The sequence below is a fragment of the Pelmatolapia mariae genome, linkage group LG1 (assembly GCF_036321145.2).
Source record: "Pelmatolapia mariae isolate MD_Pm_ZW linkage group LG1, Pm_UMD_F_2, whole genome shotgun sequence".
Lineage (NCBI taxonomy): Eukaryota > Metazoa > Chordata > Actinopteri > Cichliformes > Cichlidae > Pelmatolapia > Pelmatolapia mariae.
The window spans coordinates 11944118-11963784 of NC_086227.1; the positions used below are offsets into that span (position 1 = coordinate 11944118).

The 19667-nt window shown below is 40.2% G+C and overlaps 1 protein-coding gene across 1 annotated transcript in view; it reads left to right on the forward strand.

The window, feature by feature from the left end:
- glceb (glucuronic acid epimerase b) overlaps positions 1–8604 on the forward strand; it is a 53134-nt gene extending 44530 nt beyond the window's left edge. The window contains exons 5-6 of the mRNA XM_063472286.1: positions 3565–3857; positions 4286–8604. Of these exons, the coding sequence (XP_063328356.1) occupies positions 3565–3857; positions 4286–5017 (1025 nt within the window). The 3' untranslated portion in view covers positions 5018–8604. The remainder of the gene's footprint in view (positions 1–3564; positions 3858–4285) is intronic.
- Positions 8605–19667: the final 11063 nt, after the last annotated feature.

Genomic DNA, 19667 nt, shown 5'->3' on the forward strand with positions numbered 1-19667 from the left:
CCCCCCCACCAATTCTTCCACTTTCAACCTCTCATCATCACCAATTTCTTGTTTTTTTTTCCACCACACTCCACTTTTTTTCTATCTCCCTGCTGCTTGCCCACTTTGCTTTAAAGCTCAGCTCACCATTATTGCTCTTTCCTACCTTAACTTCATGTTATCATCATTTCTCACTAAGCAGCCTTCATTCTCCATTAATCTTCCCTGTCTACTCCAGATTTCTGTCAGTCTTCCACCTCTGTTGACTTATTTCCACCCACTTATCGCCCCTCAGCACTCCTGTGCTTCCTAAACATTGCAGTCATATTTCCCCAATCCATTCTGATGCCTTATTCTTGTCTCTCATCAAACTTTCCTCATTTTCTTCCTCTGCTGTCAGTTTTCCTTTCTGTCTCTGCCTCCCTACACTTCCTCCTCCTACTCCCTTCTTCCTGTTGCAGTCCTTTTTTTTTTCCTTTCCTCCTTACTGTATCTAGGGCACGAGTGTTGAGCAATCTCTCCAAGCCTCTGACAACTGGATCAATCGTCAGTCCCCTGATAATAACCTACCATCCACCATCTGCACTTTCCTGCCCAAACGCTGTCTGCCACTGAGCACCTTTATTTTCTCAATCCCCTTGTGGTTGGTTGATAGTTCAGAAATGCATTTTGTTCCCCTGATAAGGTGGAATCACGCTATCAAAGAAAAATGGCTTTTGTGGTGTGTGCAGACGACCCTGCGCGGGTATCTGTGGTACCATCTGCACGGCAACTTTGGCATGAACAGTGCCGTCCTTTGTGATTGCAACGAGTCACCCTTCGCCACTCGTTCAATCGAGGAAAAGCGAGTTAGCCTGCTTCTGTGTCTGAGTTTCCAGACTTTTACTGTATCATTACTGTCATGTTGAGACCGTTAAAGAGCAGCCTAGTCCCTCGGCAAAAGAGCAGCGACTACATACACTTACTAGTTTTGCTACAGAAACAGTGTTACTCATGAGAAATGGCTAATAGCTACACTGCTTGTAGGATAAGCGTTATGGTTGACATGTCTCAGATTAGTACAGAGCCATGGTTTCACTTTAGTAAATACTTAATAATAATGTACGTAGATGGAGTGGAAGAACAGCTAACATCAGCTACACGAGGTTTAATGATGATACTGAACCACAGTCGGCTTACTTTGTCTTTTTTTTAAATTTATGAACACAAAATATCCTTTAAAGAATTTTTCTTCCTTTTCCAACCAAACACAGTCAGTGATCTAATAAATATGTCAGTCAATAATAACTGCTACCACAATCTGATTTCATGCTTCAAACAGAACAAGTAGTTTTTCCCAGATCAGCGGGGATCATTTAGGTTGGTTAACTTCCAGCAGCTGCTCTTTGCGCCATTACATCCTTGCAAATCTTGGTGTTTTTTTGTTTTTATTTTAATTGTTATAGTCCTATTTTGTGGGCGCTCTTGATGAGAAGTCGCCCACCTCTCGTCTGATGGCTGAATGTGAGGCTGCAGAGATAAGAGATGTGGCGTTTGCATTTGAGCAGCTTAAAACGGCTCTGATAGAGGTGAAGGAGGCTGAACTGTAAACGGTGGATTCGACATCAAAAGCGGTAGCGCCGGGTCACAGGCGTGAAACGTCTTTCTTTGAATCCTTTGTGGATTATTAAGCAATCTGAACCCATCACAGGAAAAAGACTGCCACTATACCGAGAGATTATCCTGCACGTAAATACTTTGAGGTGGTGTTGCAAAGAAAGGTGTGATTTTCAAAAAAAATCTTTAGAATTGTATCTTTTCATATCAAAGTCAACAGTGTCTGTCGTGGCTGAGTATTTATCGAGATTTTCTAGGGTCTTGGAAAAATGCTGTTCGCTCACAATCCCCATGCAAAATAACACAAAGTTTCAAAGAAGAATGGTGCGGGGGAATTGCAGAGCATTAGGTGTAAAGCTGCTGAAGAGCTTTCTGCACAGACTGAAGACTGAAGTAACCAAAGAGGAATTTTCTCACAGTTTGGTGGAAAAAAACAGACTGATTAATCAATATTGAAAAAAAAAACAGTTTGCAGTCCTAAATACATTAAAACTTTCCCAAAAAAACACCCCTTATTATTGTTTTTTTATTAAAGTCGCTGTTTTAGCTGTGGGTGTGCTGAGCGTGATGGAAAAATCACACTTCCATCGACTGTTTTCTCGTCACTTGTCACGTCTTTTGTTGTCCGCACATGTACTGCAGGCACCGTGCACGCTTTCAAGTGTTCGTCTCACACGCTCGGTCATGTATACAAGCGTGATTTACACGGGCGTATTTCTAGCCGCGTGTCATCCCCGTCTCCAGACTTATTGCTAAACAGCTAAGGAGCCTGAGCGGTGGAGGTGGAATCTCGTCTATATTCCCTGCCCATCCTTTATTGATGGCAGAGTAATCACAGGGCCAGAGTACAAATCCACTTACTCTCTGCATTGCCTTAAGTAATGGATTTATGAGTGCATTAAAGAGCCGTAGTCATCCAGAGGCCCCTGCCAGACTGTCTCTCTCCTTCATTCTCTTCCTGATCGACTGTCTTTGAGTCTCACTAGGCCTCATCTGCTTCTGCTTTCTCAGCTTATGTGATGTGAGATCTCTCCGTCTTCTGATTTCAATTGTCTCCTCACTATTGGCTCATTTTCACCCTCTCCCATCTAGGCCTGGCTTTAAGAGCTCTTGTGTGAGCCATCACTCCATTACTCTCCTTTTCCTTGACTTTTTGACCCTTTCTCTTCTTTATCCTTGGAGGAGCCTCGATTAGAAAACATTCTCCTCGTTTTTTTGTTGTTTTTTTGCTGTGCACACCAAAGAGTAAGGCAAAAGCAGAGATCATTCTTGAACCGCTCGCTGCTTCGGGGTCTTGAAATGAAGTCGGAGCTGAACTATAGCGACACAAAGGTGATCGAGTGTCAGAGGTGGCAGTGTGGAAAGTGAAAATCATCTGAGTTTCTACTTTGAGCTCTGACTGGAGGAGATGTGGGGATGCAAATAGAGTTGGTGCAATATATCAACTTCTTCTTTCACTCTGTTGTTCCCTCATACTGCTCCTCTATTCCTTTCCACGCTGTCTTCCCTCTCCTCTCTGTCCTCCTTATTAAGCTCAGTGTGCAGTGACACAGCCGTACTGCACATCCCAGGAGAAGCTCGTCCCTGTGTGTGTGTGTGTGCACACTGTCTCTCTCACACACACAAACAGCAAGGGACATCACACGGGTAATAATACAAAATCCAGGGTAGTTAAAATGTTAAGCTTCTGACCAGTGATTGATTTTAAAGTAGGCTCATTGTGATTGATCATTGAGAGTATTAAAAAAAAAAAGATGAGCCGTTATATAAACAGACCACCAGAGGAGTGTATTAAGAGACAGACTCGGATTTAAAAAGCTTCCAGTAAACTAAAAATAGCACGTTATCAGCCAGTAATCATCAAGTTCTTAAAGACGTGAGTCAAATGACACCAAGTGTCTTTGAATAAATGTTGTTAAATGTTTTTTCTCCCGCAATTTTGACTTATTTATCTGCTGCACCCACTCCACTCACTTCCCATTACCACAGACTCCTCCGAAGGCGTGTCCCTCCAGATGGGCAACTCCAAAGACTTCATCCTCAGCTTGGACCTCAAGTTTATCTCCAACGGCAGCGTGTCTGTAATCCTTGAAACCACAGAGAAGGGCCCTCCCTTCACAATCCACTACGTGACCAGCACACAGCTCATCGCCTTCAGAGAGCGTGACATCACCTACGGGATTGGACCGCGAACCGCTTGGAGCACTCTGACCCGGGATCTGCTCACCGACCTCAGGAAGGGCGTCGGGCTGTCCAACACCAAGGCTGTTAAGGCCACAAAGGTCCGTTCAACTCAAAGCGCTGGTTCAAAAAGCACCTCTGCGAAAATATTTGTGGTCTAGTGACGATGCACTTGCAGCTGGGATAATTAGTTGAACTGGCAGCTCTCATTTTTAAAGCAAAAGTTCCACAAAAAAAAACCTTTAATGCACTTTTTGTACATTTTTCACTACTTTCTCACATGTTACAGAAAACAGTCCATTAAGGAAGTATAGTTATATTTATGGTGATGATGTATACATTTCATTATCAAAGCTACTTACAAGTCTTTGCCGCTTGTATTGTGTCAGAGGGTTTCTTTGTGTTAGATTTAACTCGATGTATGTGAACTAAATACTGTTCTTATTTGGCTTTATGAAGACTAAATCTGCAGTATGTAGAACTCATGAATGCCAAGTCCTAACTCCCTTCATCTACTGTCTCTTTTCAGATTATGCCCAGACGTGTGGTGCGATTAGTCCTGCATGGCCGTGGATTTGTTGACAACATCACCATCTCCACCACTGCCCATATGGCCGCCTTCTTTGCCGCCAGCGACTGGCTGCTGCGCAACCAGGACGAGCGAGGCGGATGGCCTATCATGGTCACCCGTAAACTAGGCGAAGGCTTCAGACCTCTGGAGCCCGGCTGGTACTCGGCCATGGCTCAGGGCCAGGCCATGTCCACCCTTGTGAGAGCCTACCTCCTCACCAAGGACCAGGCGTACCTCAACGCTGCCCTGAAGGCAGTAGGACCTTATAAGGTGCCTTCAGCACAGCATGGGGTCAAAGCTGTGTTCATGAACAAGTATGACTGGTATGAAGAATACCCCACCACACCCAGCTCCTTTGTGCTCAACGGCTTCATCTACTCCCTGCTGGGGCTCTACGACTTGACTGAGACAGCTGGAGAGAAGCTCGGCAGGGAGGCAGGGCAGCTATTCAGCCGCGGCATGGAGTCACTGAAGGCCATGCTGCCGCTCTTTGACACCGGGTCTGGGAGCATTTATGACCTGCGTCATTTCATGTTGGGCACTGCGCCCAACTTGGCTCGCTGGGACTATCACACCACGCACATTAACCAGCTACAGCTGCTGGCATCCATAGACAACTCCCCCATCTTCAAGGATGTGGTCAAGCGCTGGAAAACCTACTTAAAAGGGATTCGTGCCAAGCACAATTAGACTAAACTCCAACCCACACACTATAAAGGCTGAGTTGAGAAGAAGATCGATATATTCTGTGCGACTGAAGGAATGAATGAGCGGCCTATGCTCGCATTGCGTGTCTGTGCACGTCCCAGATCTGGTTGAAGTCCAAACTCTGAAGTATGAGTTTAATCAGCTGAAGCTCTCAATACTCTCTCGTGTGCTCTGTTGCAGGTTTTTTAATTTCTGCAACATCCACTGTAGCTCTCCTCTCCCGGTTTCTTTTTCTTTTCCTCCCTCTCTTGAGTTAGTGTTTCTAGTTATGCACAAACCTCATTTCAAAGTGAGAGTGTCTGCATTCAGGAAGAAAGTGTGTATGTGTTTGTGCGTGTGCGTGTGTGTGTGTGTGTGTGTTTTTAAAAAGAATATATGACATTGGTGAAAGATTAAAAACTCTGTGAATCACATTTCAGACATTCTTCGATGCATCCAGCACATTTTTCTTCTGCAATTGTATTTTTTTAACGTCATTTCAGATTTGCAAAGTTTATTAAAACAAACTGTATATAACAGAATATATTATAAATTATTTGAAGGAGAACGTTGCCAAAAAACAAAAAAAGCGCATCTTTTCAATATATAAGAAGCATTCGAATATTTCACCACAACAACATTTTAAATGCAAACCCTTCAATACTAAACAGTTTTAAATTACAACACAGGACTTTTTTTTAAGTGTCTCACATTTAATGTTTGGTTAGAGATGTCTATTAGAGAATTCATCCCTTTGTGGAAATGCTAGAAAATCAAACGTTTTATGATTCCAAATCCATTTTCTCTCTAAACACAGATTAATGTTAGCCAATAATTATAGTATTATGTCTTTAGTAGATTTATCTTTTTTCCTCCAAAATAAATATGAGGCTTCTGTTAAGCTGCTTGAAAGCCACTCTGAGTAATAATCAAGCTAGTTCTCAGTAGCAATGTGATTGTTCCTGTGGTATTCACTGAGATAAATCAATGCAGCCCTGCAATAATGCTTAAAAATGATGAAGTTATCATAATTAGCTGTGAGCTTCTGTAATGTTGCTACCTGCATCCGATGGTCAGGCAGTGATACCACTGTGTAACCGTTTTTGTTCAAGGTTGCAACTTCACTTATGATTAACTTTGAGTTCAGCGTGTTTATTAAAACATGTGTGTCCCATGTGAGAAATCCCAGCTGGCTGAATTTAAGACCAGGATAAATGCTCACTTCTTTTCAGCTGCACAACCTAAAGTTTTGTTTCAAAAAGAAAAACTGTGTTTACTACTTACACGCGTGATCGCAGGCCTGAACGAGGCTAAATGTTTAATACTAGATTAACCAAGAGGCATCAGTTAAAAGGTGATACTAATGTGAAACTTTTTAAATGCCAAACTCCAGCTCCCCACGGAACCGTCATTGTTATAATTTCAAATCTGTGTTTTTTGCTTGGTGTGAATATCAGCACCGTCAGTCGTAGCCACATTTTAATTCATTCTTGTGCCCACCCCCCTCGTTCCCCTCCTCCTTTTTGACCTTTTCAGCTCGTTGTTTACTCGGGAACTCGTCTGAAAAGCCTTTCTTCTGTAACTCATACTTGGAAAATGATAATTGCAGGATACGAGCGTAGGTGGTGTAGATGTCTCTGTTGTGTATTGGAGGAGATGAACGTGGGCAGCAGAAGCACAGCTGCATCTCACTACAATGTTAATTCACACCATTTAAATAGACAATGCCAGGAAGTACTAAAGCTGGAGGTAAATTCCTGACGAGCATGCAAAGGCTCGGTCCCAGCAGGCTCTCGTTGCTCCTCTCAGCCGCTGCGAGTGCATGAACTCGGCGTTTTTAATCTGAGCGCTGCCCTGTTGACCGCCGAGCGCAGAGAAAGAGGCCTGCCTGTGCTCTAACAATTCACCCGGCTAATAGGCTGGAGAGCCTGTTCACGGTACAGTCGCTGCTCACGGATGAGTCAGCGTTCACCGGCATCGTACTCACAAACAACACAAAGCGGAGCCCTCAGCAACAATGAGGCTTTCATTGATCCAGCTTTGAAGATTTAAAGAAGCAGCAGATTGGTTTCTTCTTCTGAATCTTGTTAAAAAATTTTAACGCCAGTTTTTTGAGACAAAAATCGGTTTCCCACAAGGCCGGCTTTTCAGGTTATTTGAGTTTGCACTGGCAGGACAAAAATCAAAGGAACACTGAACATCCAAGTTCCCTTTTTCCAAACTGATTAACAAATCCCGACTTGAATTATTAGAGCCGCTGTCAAGTAGAAAGGCAGAACACAATAATGCACATTTAAACATCAAGTTTAATCACAAAAAAACCGTTTGGTTTTCAAAATAATGGTTCTAATGTGTAAGCATGTCTCTAATCTGTTTTTTATATAACCCTGCTTTGTCATTTATTGTTTTTGTACTCTTGTTTTATAATTGAAAAATTACAACTGTGTCCAATAAAAGGGGAACCTTTTAACATTAAGTCATTTATTTTCAATCAATCTTCTTTTAATGATGATTATATTCATTTTTATTCATTTTTCTCCTTTATTAGGTTGTGGGAATGTTTATACCATAAAAGATGTTTGAGATCTTTGGATAATCTGTTGGGGGTTTTTCTTTTTTTTGTTGTTGTTGTTGTTTTTGCTGATTCTAGTTTTCTTTACTTCCTGTTGGCTTTTTCTTCCTGTAAACACTTGCATAATTTATACACGACGAGCAGAAATATGTCCGTTGAGGGCGGGGGTGGGGAGGGGGGTAACGTTCAGGAATAGAAGTCTTTGTGTGAGAATAACGAGCTCCATGTTGTTTATACCAAAGTCATTGATTCGAGTGTATTTGTATATTTTTGTGCAAAAACCGACTTCCATTCAGCATTTAATGATGTAAAGTCTCCTCGGAGATGTCATGGAGAGCCACTGCCTTTTGAGAAATGCTACTTTTTCAGATGTAGGTTGAGTAGAATTTCGCAAAAACAAGATATGTAAATGTGCTTATTGTAAAAGGGGTTGTGTGCAACTTGAGATTAGTGTTTAGTAAGCTACTGTTTAAAGGGAAATGAGCCAATAGCTGCAGGTTCTTCTTGAGTTTTCTTTTAAATTTTATTTCTTTTTTTCCTCTGCAGAGGAATAAGAGTTTTTCTAGTTAGACAAAAGCACAACTGTCGGTTATCGTCACATGAGTTTAGCTGTATTTCTCTTTTATGGATTACTTTTTTTCTTTTCAGGACAATGTGCAACGCCTTCATTAAGAAAGCTGCTATTGTTATTCACTGTGTAACAGGTATGAGAGCTTCTTTCTCCTCATTTCAGTGGTACCCTTTCCTCTGTCTCTACACTCTTTGTTTCAACACGTCAGCAAATGGCCACTGAGGTCAAATGTGATTTATGCAATAAAATGTTTACTGGGGTCGTGACACCACGAGAGACCCAGAGTTGTTGTACAGACTTTGCAACCGAAGCACAATGTGCAAATGCTACCATTTTTTTAGTCCAAGGAAGAGAGGTGTTTATATACAGAGTAAATCTTTGTGCTTTAAGGTTTTGCTTTTTAAAGGTGTAAAAAAAAAATAAAATAAAATAAAAAAAATCAATAAATAAAAGCATTTTTTTTTCTTAAATTCCTGGTATGTTTTGTTTTTCAGAGGTTTGACATGAACACAGCAGCCTAATGAAGAATAGATATGTCTAATGAAGCCATAGATTTATCAATCAGTTGTCGATAAATGGTGATCGGTTTTAGCCATTTATCAGTTTCCAGATTTCTAGAAAATATAAAAACATTTATTGCTTGTAGCTTTTCATTTCTGACAGTTTTATAATTTTTTCCCTCATATTTGGTTAACAACTTGAATATATTTGATTTGTAATGTAAAGATGGCACCATGGACTTCAAGAAATTAGAACAGTGGATCCATGGAAATCAGTAGAGATGCAAATAAATTAATAGTTATTATATTAAAAAAAAGGTTACAATTTCAATAATTGAATATTTATAATTATATCTTAAGGATACATCTAAATTGTATCCTAAGGAGTATTATTTTGCAATAGAAAATGAAAAATAGAGCCTGCAAACACTTGGGTGCTGACATTCATGTTATTTTGGCATGTTGCCTAGACTAGCACACCCACAGCAACAAGCTTGCCCGACAGCAGCAGCTTTCTCAGCAAGTTCGTGCGCTGTGCCGTCTCTTACAATCTCAGGAGCAGGTCGGGGAACACAAAGAACCACCAGATGCACGTCTGATCGACGGTATGTGCTAAACAAGCCCAGCGCACATCGAGAGGTTCCATGTCCATACAACAATGACTCCAACTGATTATCCTACAGCTACACTGGGTGGGGGGGGGGGGGAGAATATGATGCATTGTCACCACAATAACTTGTGGTCAGTCTGCTATTGGTTTCTGGATAAAAGGGGTGAAGTTGCCAAATACAGTGATTAACTGTGATAAATCAGGGAAATTGCAAATCTAACGCAAGTAGAACCTGTCTGACGAAAGCCAAGCAGGTTAAAAGATCCTCAAACGCAACGCAACATCTCACAATCTAAAGAAGCAGCTCAGGAAACAAAGTCAGTGACCTCTATCATCGGGAAAGGGTGACAAAGTCATTTCAAAGGCTTGCGGACTCCAGTGAATTATGGTGAGAGCTATTATACACAAATAGAGAAAAAGACTTGGAAAAGTGGCCTATCAAAGATACTCCTAGAGTGCATCAACGACTCATCCATGAGGTCACAAAAGACCCCAGAACAACATTAAAGAAGTGCATTCCTCACTTCGATCAGTTAAGGTCAGAGTTTATAATCCAACATTAAGAAAGAGACTGAGCGAAAATGACATCCATGGGAGAGTTTTAGGAGAAATCCACTGCTGACCAAAAACACCCCATAAAGACTCATTTCACATTTGCCAAAAAAATCTTGATCAACTGGGAAAATATTTTGGAAGCTATGAGTCCTGGTACATCTGGTGTAAAATTAACACAGCATTTCATAAAAAGAACATCATATCACCAGTCAAACACGGTGGTGGTAGTGTGATGGTCTGAGGCTGCTTTGCTGCTTCAGGACTCGGACGACTTACTGGAAATCTAACTCTGGAAGGCTCAAAAAAGAAAAGTCAGGAAGTCCAGAATTAAATCAGATTAAGACACAAACCTTAAACACGCCCCTCGTGTTTGAAAACTCTCCACAGTGACTGAATTAAAGCAATTCTGCAAAGAAAAGTGTGACAAAATTCCTCCACATCATTATGAAAGACTTGTTGCCAGTTACTTGAACTACTTGATTGCGATTCTTGCTGCCATAACTGGCGCAACCAGTTATCAGGTTTCAGGAGCAACTGCTTTGTCACATAGGGACAAGTAGGTTTGGGTAACTTTTTTCCCTTAATACATGAAATCATCATTTAAAAACTGCATTTTGTGTTTTTGTAGGTTATTTTTTTATCCAATATTGAAATGAATTTGATGATCTGAAACATGTAAATGTGGCAAATATGCAAAAAACTAAGAAATCTGAAAGTGGGCAAATACTTTTTCACAGCACTGCATGCCAGCATGAAACTAATTAAGTTGGAATTACTGAGTCGCAACAAAAAATTCTGTTCAGGTGAAACCTGACCAGCGGGATTGATTTGATCATCCGTGTAACCATTTAGTCCATCACTCAAGCCTGCACCCCACTAATGTCATTTCTGCCTGCTCGGGTCTAATGACAAACCGTTCTGTGTAATTTAATTGTGTGCTTCATAATCAAACCACCTGCTCTGCCATCCTCTGTATTAACATCCCTAATTTCTGATTTGCTGTCATCAGAGAGGGTTGAGTGGCTTTTAACTAGTTCCCAGTTATTCCAGATATACTCCAGTGCCAGATTGTACATGTCAACTGACGCTTCAGCTCCTCTCGGTACTTTGAGTGACACTCCACACCCGATCAGATGTTTTCCTTTGAACAACTTTACCTGACGTCTCTGGTAAAGTTGCTGTTTGTATCAGAGCTCTTTCCAACATTTCTAACTCAACTTCACATATTATTACGGGTGACAGGCATTTCTGACTGTATTATAGAAACAGTTTATCCATACTGAACACGGTCTCTGTGAAACTGCTGGGAAGGAAACCAATCCTGATTAATTATTAATCCTAATTAGGCTATTCTGATCCAGTGAAAAAGCGCAGACACCTGAGAAGGACTGTATCTCCTGCCACCCGCTTGCATTTTTCATTACCTTTTGGCATTAATACAATCCACCCATAATTTCTCCCTCACTACCCCACACATCACATTCCTCCTCTTTTCTTGACGCTAATGATGTTACTGTGCCTCCTGACAGAGAGTCTGTCTCCCAGTCCTGTAATTAGCCCTACATAAACCCGATAAGCTCGGCCTCTTCACGGCCTTTGTATCAGCCTCTTCTACCTCCTCTGCTGCCATTCAGATGCCTTTGAGATGCCCATGATAAAATTACAGTGAATACTTGGTACTCTGGCGCCCAGAAGCCACAGGCTTTATAGTGTCCATAAATTTACCCACTTGATGAAATTAACACACCGTTGAACCCTGCGTTATTGGATTTGTTTGTGTGTTGTCTGGGTTCTCAGGGGAGGTGGGAAAAGAAAAGAAATGGAGGTGGAAATATCGAGCTGAAAGAAAACAGAAACAATGCAACAGTGCAACTTTAAAACTTCCACGGGGTTTGTAGTCTTTTACACGTTGAACGAAATACTTATGTATATGCTGGAAACAGCACTCGGAGATTCTGGTCCATCTACTGATATCCTAAAGGTGCTCAATTGTCATGTTCAAGAAACCAGACTGAAGTGATTTGAGCTTTGTGTCATGGTGTATTAGCCTGTTGGAAGATGGGTTCACTGTGGTCATACAGGGATGGACGTGGTCGGCAATACTCAGGTAGGCTTTGGCATTTAAATGATGCTCAGTTGCAACAAGTCAAAGTTTATTTCTAAAGAACAAATGCTGTACAAGTTTGCAACATATACACAATACACAGTCACTAAATCAACAAAAAATACAGTAAAAAAAGACCATGTTTGCATAATAATATACAAACACTAGGCTCAAAAACAAGCAAGAATAAGCAGGCTTTATGATGTTTGAGAGACAGCAGATCTCATGGAAAAAGGGTAAGTTGTTCCAAAGATTAGGAGCCACCACTGAAAAGCTTCAATCACCTCTGCTTTTAAACTCGAAACAGCTGCTTAGTAGACCTCAGTGCTCTGGTAGGACTGTAGGGTTACAAACATTCTGTCAATGACGGGGGCCCAAACCATTGGCACTCTTAAATACAAGTAATCAAGTTTTAAACTTGATCCTGAAATGTCTTTATGCATGCTCAATCATCCAGGTAAGAAAATCCCAAAAAGTTGAGTCTGTTCATCTGGACGTTTTCAGGAGGAGAAACGTGTCTCGTTTCTTGTTTCTCGCTACGTCCTGATGATCAGAAGCAACTTTTTGGGTAGATCCTGAAATAGAGTGGAAGCCAGTAAGGGTGTAATGTAATCCCTGTTTCTCCCCTTTCAAAAGGCAAGCTGCTGCATCTTGAACAGCTTGCAGTTATACCCACTGTTATACCCATTAACAGGTTGGTTTGCCCAAATGAAATAATTTATGCTTTGTTTTGTTCTGATTGAGGGAGTTTATCTACAACCATGACTGTATATCTCTAAGACAAAATACTACAGACCCCATAGTGTGGTAAGAAAATACCCCCCGCATCATTACACCACTGAACAACTGATAAAAGGCAGGACAGATCCAAGCTTTCATCCACTTCCAATCCCACTATCTGAATGATAGAGCGGATATCAGGACTCATCAGACCAGGCAATGTTCTTCCACTCTTCTGTTGTCCAATTTTTGTGAGGTTCTACAAATTATAGCCTTAGTTTCCTGTTCTTAGCTGGCAGGAGGACACCCGGTGTGGTCTTCTGCTGCTGGGCATCTGCTTCAAGGTGCGATGTGCATTCAGAGACACTCTTCTGCATACATAACTAGTGGTTATTTAGGTTACAGGATATTCCAACCATGCTACGTTCAGAGTTATTTAATTGATCTATCAGGTTACAACCAACAACCAACGAGCTTAGCAAGAAGAATTCATAGGTCTGGACAGCTAGCTTAGCCCTTCCAATATGCTAAACCGCAACCTTCTATTTATTAACATGTTTCAGTTTAAACTATTTTGTAAAAACTGAGCCAATTAAACACAAAATAGCACATCCCTGTAAGCCTTAGAGCTACTACCTGGTTGATATTCTTGCCTTTGGAAAAACCTTAAAGAACCTAAAGAATCAAGCCCCCCCACCACAGCCACTTTGAAACACCTCTGCATAGCTTAGTTACTTATTTTGAAAGATTATCCTGTGTTAACTGGAATTAACATCAAATATGATTAAAAACTTCTGCCTCAAAATAAAGTTTTCTTATTTTGGGTAAGGTTTTCTCCTACTTCAGGTTTCTTGGAGTGTTTGCTTTCTATCTTAAAATGTGTCTGGCTTGACTTGCTCCTAACAGCCTTTTGGTTAAGCTAAGTGTATCTTTAGGTTTATATTCAGCTGACACATAGACACGGAGCCGTGTCGATCTGCTCTCTGAAAGAGAAGAAACACATGTTCCAAACTGTTGAAGTTCCTTGAAGTCCTCATTAGCTTTTACCTACTGTTGTCAGGCAATCTGTTTCTCCCTGCGCTCTGCCAAATCATTTCCCAACTTCACTTCTTATCTGGTTTCATTTGTGCTATTGAGCTGACGATGTGTCAAATTCAGCTCGGCCTCATCCTCGCTACTAAAAGAACACCGGAGACAAAGAAGAAGTCATTACTGTAGAATGAAATGAATCTACTGTTTCAGTTTCTAAGCCAGGTAATTGCTTTATTTTTTGCTCATTTATAAGAAGCTGACAGACTTTGGTTTACGCAGCCGAGAGAATAGAAACCTTCGCTGCTAATCAGCAGCTGAGTCAGGTATGAAGATGGAAGCTGGTGGAGAACAATGAGGAGATGGGGTGATGGCAGGGGGTAGGGTAAACAGGAAAACGATGCACTGATGTACAGAGGGGGAAAAAGCAAGTGTGTGGTGGGAGTGTTTCTAGACGGAGCGAAGAAGAAGAAGCTGTGAAGGCCTGAAATTCAACAGAGGGAAGAAAAGAGCGCCTGGAGTCTAGCAACTATTAATAATGTATCAGGAGGGTGTCTGCCACACATGCTCCTCATTTGGAGACACAAACTACACCTCATCAACCAAAACACCAGGGAGGCAGCAGAGTCTTTGAGCAGCTGCAGCACAGCAGCCCGGTTGGTCTCTTTGTATTCCCCGACACTCGCACAAAAAAAAAAAAACACAGAATCAGCAGAACACAATCACTACTATTATTAAAAATGGTAACTGTGAAGCAGGAAGATGATTGTTTGATTGTAACATGTGTATCTTGCTATTTTATTTGTACTTGTGTGTATTTTTTAATGCCAGTTCGCTTATGTGTAGCTGTGAATTTTATAACCTGCTTGTAAAAACATGATGTATTGTTACAGGTTTAACTCCCTGACACTGAATAAAAATAGTGGCACCTCCATCAAATACAACAATAAAAGCTGCTTTCATGATAATTTATGAGTAGTAGTAACAACAGCAATTAATCTGTACCACAAGTGCAAGATTAAAGTTTTGAAACTATCTCGTAGTATTGCTACTTTTACTTGAGTGAAGGACCATCTTGTTTAAAGGCACCATACATTCTGATATTGTAGTTGGTCAATGTGCGTATTATAGGTACTTTATAGTGTTGTGCACCCTCACTTTTATATCTCGCTTCGGATGAGGAGCATTCGTTCTACAGGCTATCTGAAGGTTTTAGACATTTGCTGCTTTTTCACTCCATTTTCAGTGGTTTTTGATTTTGTTTGTGACACGGATCTATGACTATCAAAGGAACCCAACTAAAGGGTTGAGCCAGTGTTGTGTACATAACCAGTGTTGGGGAGTAACGGAATATATGTACTGGTGTTACGTATTTAAAATACAAAATATGAGTAACTGTATTCCGTTACAGTTACCGTTTAAAAAGGTAATATTCAGAATACAGTTACTTTGTTGAAATAAATGGATTACACAGCAGTCTTTTCCTGTTTCATATGTTAGGCTACGCCCTCTCTATTTTTGGTTATTATTAGAAAAAGGAGAGTCGAAAAGTACCAGTTGTCACCGACCAGAAACGGGAATGGAAGCATGTAAATATAATAATAACCACTGCAGCCAAAAAGAGTGCCTGACGAGCCCAGTTGTAAACAAGCTATTAATACTTGACTGTACACTGTGTTCGTGTTGTCCTCCGAAACAGTAAGTTGGAGCAGCCTTTCAACGCCTCTCTCTGTCTCTCTAGCAAAGTTGACCCAGACAAAAAAGTAAAGCTAGTTTTCGGCTACAAGCCCGACACGGAACCCGACGTATTAGCCAGAGGTACCTTTACTATGGTTCGGGGCCGCTGACCTGTTTTATATACGCGTGGAATAGTTTTCAATACGAGATCACTGCAAAAAGTGCAGCCTTACCTAATGTCCACCCTACTGTTACTCATTTATATTAAGATTTAAAAATCTAGTTGCTATTGGTATGGCGAGTAACCTTCAATAATAGCAATAAATCACACAGCAATAGTACATTCATGTAGTTGTAAAAAGCATGACAATATATTAAGTAATCCAAAGTATTCAGAATACGTTACACTCATTGAGTAATGTAACGGAATACGTTACAAAATACATTTTGGGGCATGTATACTGTAAGCTGTAGTGGAATACATTTTAAAAGTAACCTTCCCAACACGGTACATAACAGAAACAATTTTAATTATCAACATGGTCTGCAGTGTGTCCTTAAAAAAATGAGAAAACGGGACAAGTTGAGAAGAAACGAAGAAGAGATAGGCCTAAAAACTGTCTGTAGCAGTATCTGAAAGTCATCAGAATAAACCTGGCAAAGACCTGACACCAGACCCGAGAAATGCATCTGACTCTTCAGTTAACCCATCTGCTGTTCACTGAAGCCTCATCAGAAATGACCTCAGTGGAAGGGTGGCTTTAAGATGCTGAAAATTAAATACACTTATTTTTTTATCATTTTTTTTCTTCCATCAAAATGAGAAGACTGATTTTAATATTTGTGCAGTCATCCGCAGTAAGCAGAAACTTCTCTTAAGTACGGCAATGTTTGCCTCAGCAACAATGACTCAATGAATGCTTAATGCGAGGAGAGCTCCACGGTGGTTGTGCTGATGTTACACGAACATTCAGGGCTTGCCACAGGAGGTTCAGCTCGTCTTGCATGGGAGAGGGGAGAGGGAAGAGGGAGGGGAGCTCTAGCCTGAAGCGAACTTGTTACTTTTTCTCATTAACAGTCAATAAAAGGAGCTAGCGGCACACGAAGACCTTTCTCTCCCTACAGTAATCTGCTTTAATTCCCTGTGACATAAGGTTAAAACAAAAAAAAGTAGCTGTGCACTGAGTGACAAATTAATTAATCCAAGAGGAAAACAAAGGTAAGAATCCAAAATAAAAATGCAGAAACCTTCTGACAGCAGAAAAGACAGAAACGAAAACATTTCTGGGAAATTTGGCTCTTCAAACTATCATCACAACCATCTGCAGAACCTGCTGAGGTCGGGCCTGAGCAGGTTCTCTTGGAAAACACTGGCACCTTCTGGTAAGATGGGAAATTACAAGTGCCAATTTAACAAAGAGTCTTATTTTGATTTTGGGTGTCCGTGAAGTAAAATGTGCTTGTCTGCTACCATCCACTCATATCAGTGATTCTTCACATTTGCATTATTTCTCTATAGATGATCCTTAAAGCAGTGCTTGGCTGATGATGGTGGAGACAGCTGCTTCACACATCAGAGTCATCTATAACAGTCTTCAGCCGGCATCAAATTCTGACGCACGTAAAGGTCACAGCATTCGAGTCACGTTTTCAGTAAACCTTTCAGTGACCCTGTATGGGATCATCATCATGCCTTTGTTATGTCTCTGTCCTCATTAGCTCAAGTTTATCCTTTTAATATGTCATCACCTTCATGTTTCACTTCAGTCGATATTGCAGCTCTTTTACTGCACGTCAGCTGGTCAGTGTGAGGGGAACTTATGAATGATGGTGTTTGATGTATATTAGAATTAGACAGATCATTGTTGGGAGATGTAGGATTGTTTGGCTATTTTTATTTCATTTTTGTAGCAGTAAAGTCAATTTTTATAAATTTAAAAATAAATTTGCAGTTTATATTTTCTCTCATTTCTCCAGCTGTTTCTTTTTGCCATCACAGCTTCTCCAAGGCGCTTTAGATGGACCACGTCTATTTACAGTTATGACTTTGAATAGGCTACTACAAAAACGCCAGTTTGTTTTTTGAGCCATTCAGAGGTGTACACACTGCAAATTTCTTGTAGCTTAACAAGATTTATTTTCTTAAATTTAGCCAGATTATCTTGTCCATCTTGTTTTGAACATTACAAGCTAGTTTCCAGTTTCATGTGTTAGATGATTAGACTTGTATCAAGTATATATTACTTTTTTTTCCTTATTTAGTCTGTAAATCTAAAAATGAACCATTTTACATTTATTTCAAGCAAAAATAGCTTTTAGATAGAGTGTAAAACAAAAAATTATCTTAAAATAAGAAACATTCACCTTTTTCCTTGAAATAAGAAAGTCAATCATTCGAAGGTATATTTATATCTGAGACCTGTCACAGATGTATTTGTTACCATGTAAAATAAGCCACTTTACTCTAACGGCATGATGTATAGCATCTTCAATCACCAAAACCTCCATGTTAGCAACCTCTGATACAGGACCTAGTCCTTTCTCATTTACAAATATCAGATGCTCAGTTCCTGCTTCACTTTGACAACACTCCAGCAGCTGATTGTGGTTTACAAGAGACTTGCACACATTCTTAAAGTTTAATTTGGCTGACCATTGTTTAAAAAAAAAACTGTGTTTAGACTCGGATTTCATACACGTATGACAAATTACAGGTCCCAGGGCAATAATCTGAGAGGGAAGATGCAGCATGTAATCTTCTATCATTTTTTTTTTTAGTTTGGACACAGTTTTTAAAGACACAACTGGGGCAAAAAGTATTTTAACACTTTCAATTAAATCCAAAATAAACTGGATAAAGGGCTTTTTCTCTACAACACTGTCCAATAAAAATGGCAAAATCTTAATCAATATAAGCATTTGTCCAGAGGATTGTTTTAATCTGTTGTCACTTGAAGCTAAACTAGCATAAAAATTTTTTTTATGAATTATAGAACATTTTTTGAGACATTTTAATAAATACAATGAGTTTATATTCCAAAAATCTCTTTTTCCCAAAGTCTGTTTTTGTTTAATAATGGCGTTTTTCATAATGGTGTATTTATTTCAGAAGGTCATTTAACAACTGAATTTCTTATTCAGGCAATCAGGGTCAGTGGGTGAGACCTGAACGCTCATTGGCTGCTGCTTAAACAGTTGCTTAAAATTAAAGTGTCTCAAAATGTTTCTATTATTACAAAAAAGAATCGTAGTGAAATAAATATTTAATAAAATATTATAAAAATACATAATGTAAAATAAAAATTAAATGACACATTTTAACACTTTGGTGTTCCATAGTCTAGTTCATATTAAAAAGTTAAATAATGTATTAGCACTAGGTTAGGTTCCTGTATTCCTCCGTACAACCATCAATCCCACATATCACACGAAAGTCTGGACTACGGCTATGAATTGTATTAATATGGCTCAAAAGAGACTTTAATGTTAAGGCAACAAAAACAAAACAAATCCCCCACCTCCAACATGCCATCTTGTTAGGGGAAAAGACCTGAAAGAAGTTCTTGGCGGTCAGAGTAGCAGAGGTCAATACCAGGTTTGAAGGGGTGGTTTATACCAAGTCTGCATTTAACTTGTGTAGTAATGTAATTGTAAAGACGACTACAACAGTCATAGTAATTGATGGGTTATTTGTTAAAATTTGTTTTTCTAATGCTGGTTCATTATGCATGTTATGTTCAAGTTTTACAAGCTTTACACAGACGAAAATGTGTAACACTACCTCCCCCCTGGCTGCCCTCAAGTGGCTCTGTCCATTATCTTCAGCGCCGGCGTTGAAGTCGGTGTTCTCAAACTTTCAATCATACCTGTAGCCAGTTCTTTGAATCTCTCAAATGGGTTGAATGGCGGGTGTTTTCCACCATCGTCGCAGAGCATTCCTCCAGCAGGTCCAACGCCTGATTCAACAAAACCCGCGACTCCGGCAGCTGTGCTCCGAAGCAGTTTGCTAATGTGATGGCTAACTAGCTAAAAAATCCCAACATATATGAGGTACTTAAAAAACAAAGGGAACGAAGGAGGATGAGGAGAAGTCTTTTTCTTCTCTAAAGGTCTGTCTGCATTACTTCAAGACGAGACTCTTGCTGTGATCAGAGGCTGCAGCGTGGCTTTAAAATATGGAGCCAGAAATATTTCTACACTAATGACTGTACGGTGCTTTGAGTAAAGCCTTAGTTCAGGGTGTATGTGTATATTCAATATTGTATTTTTCTTTGTGTGTATAACAAGCACTACGTCTACAACTGAACCCAACAAT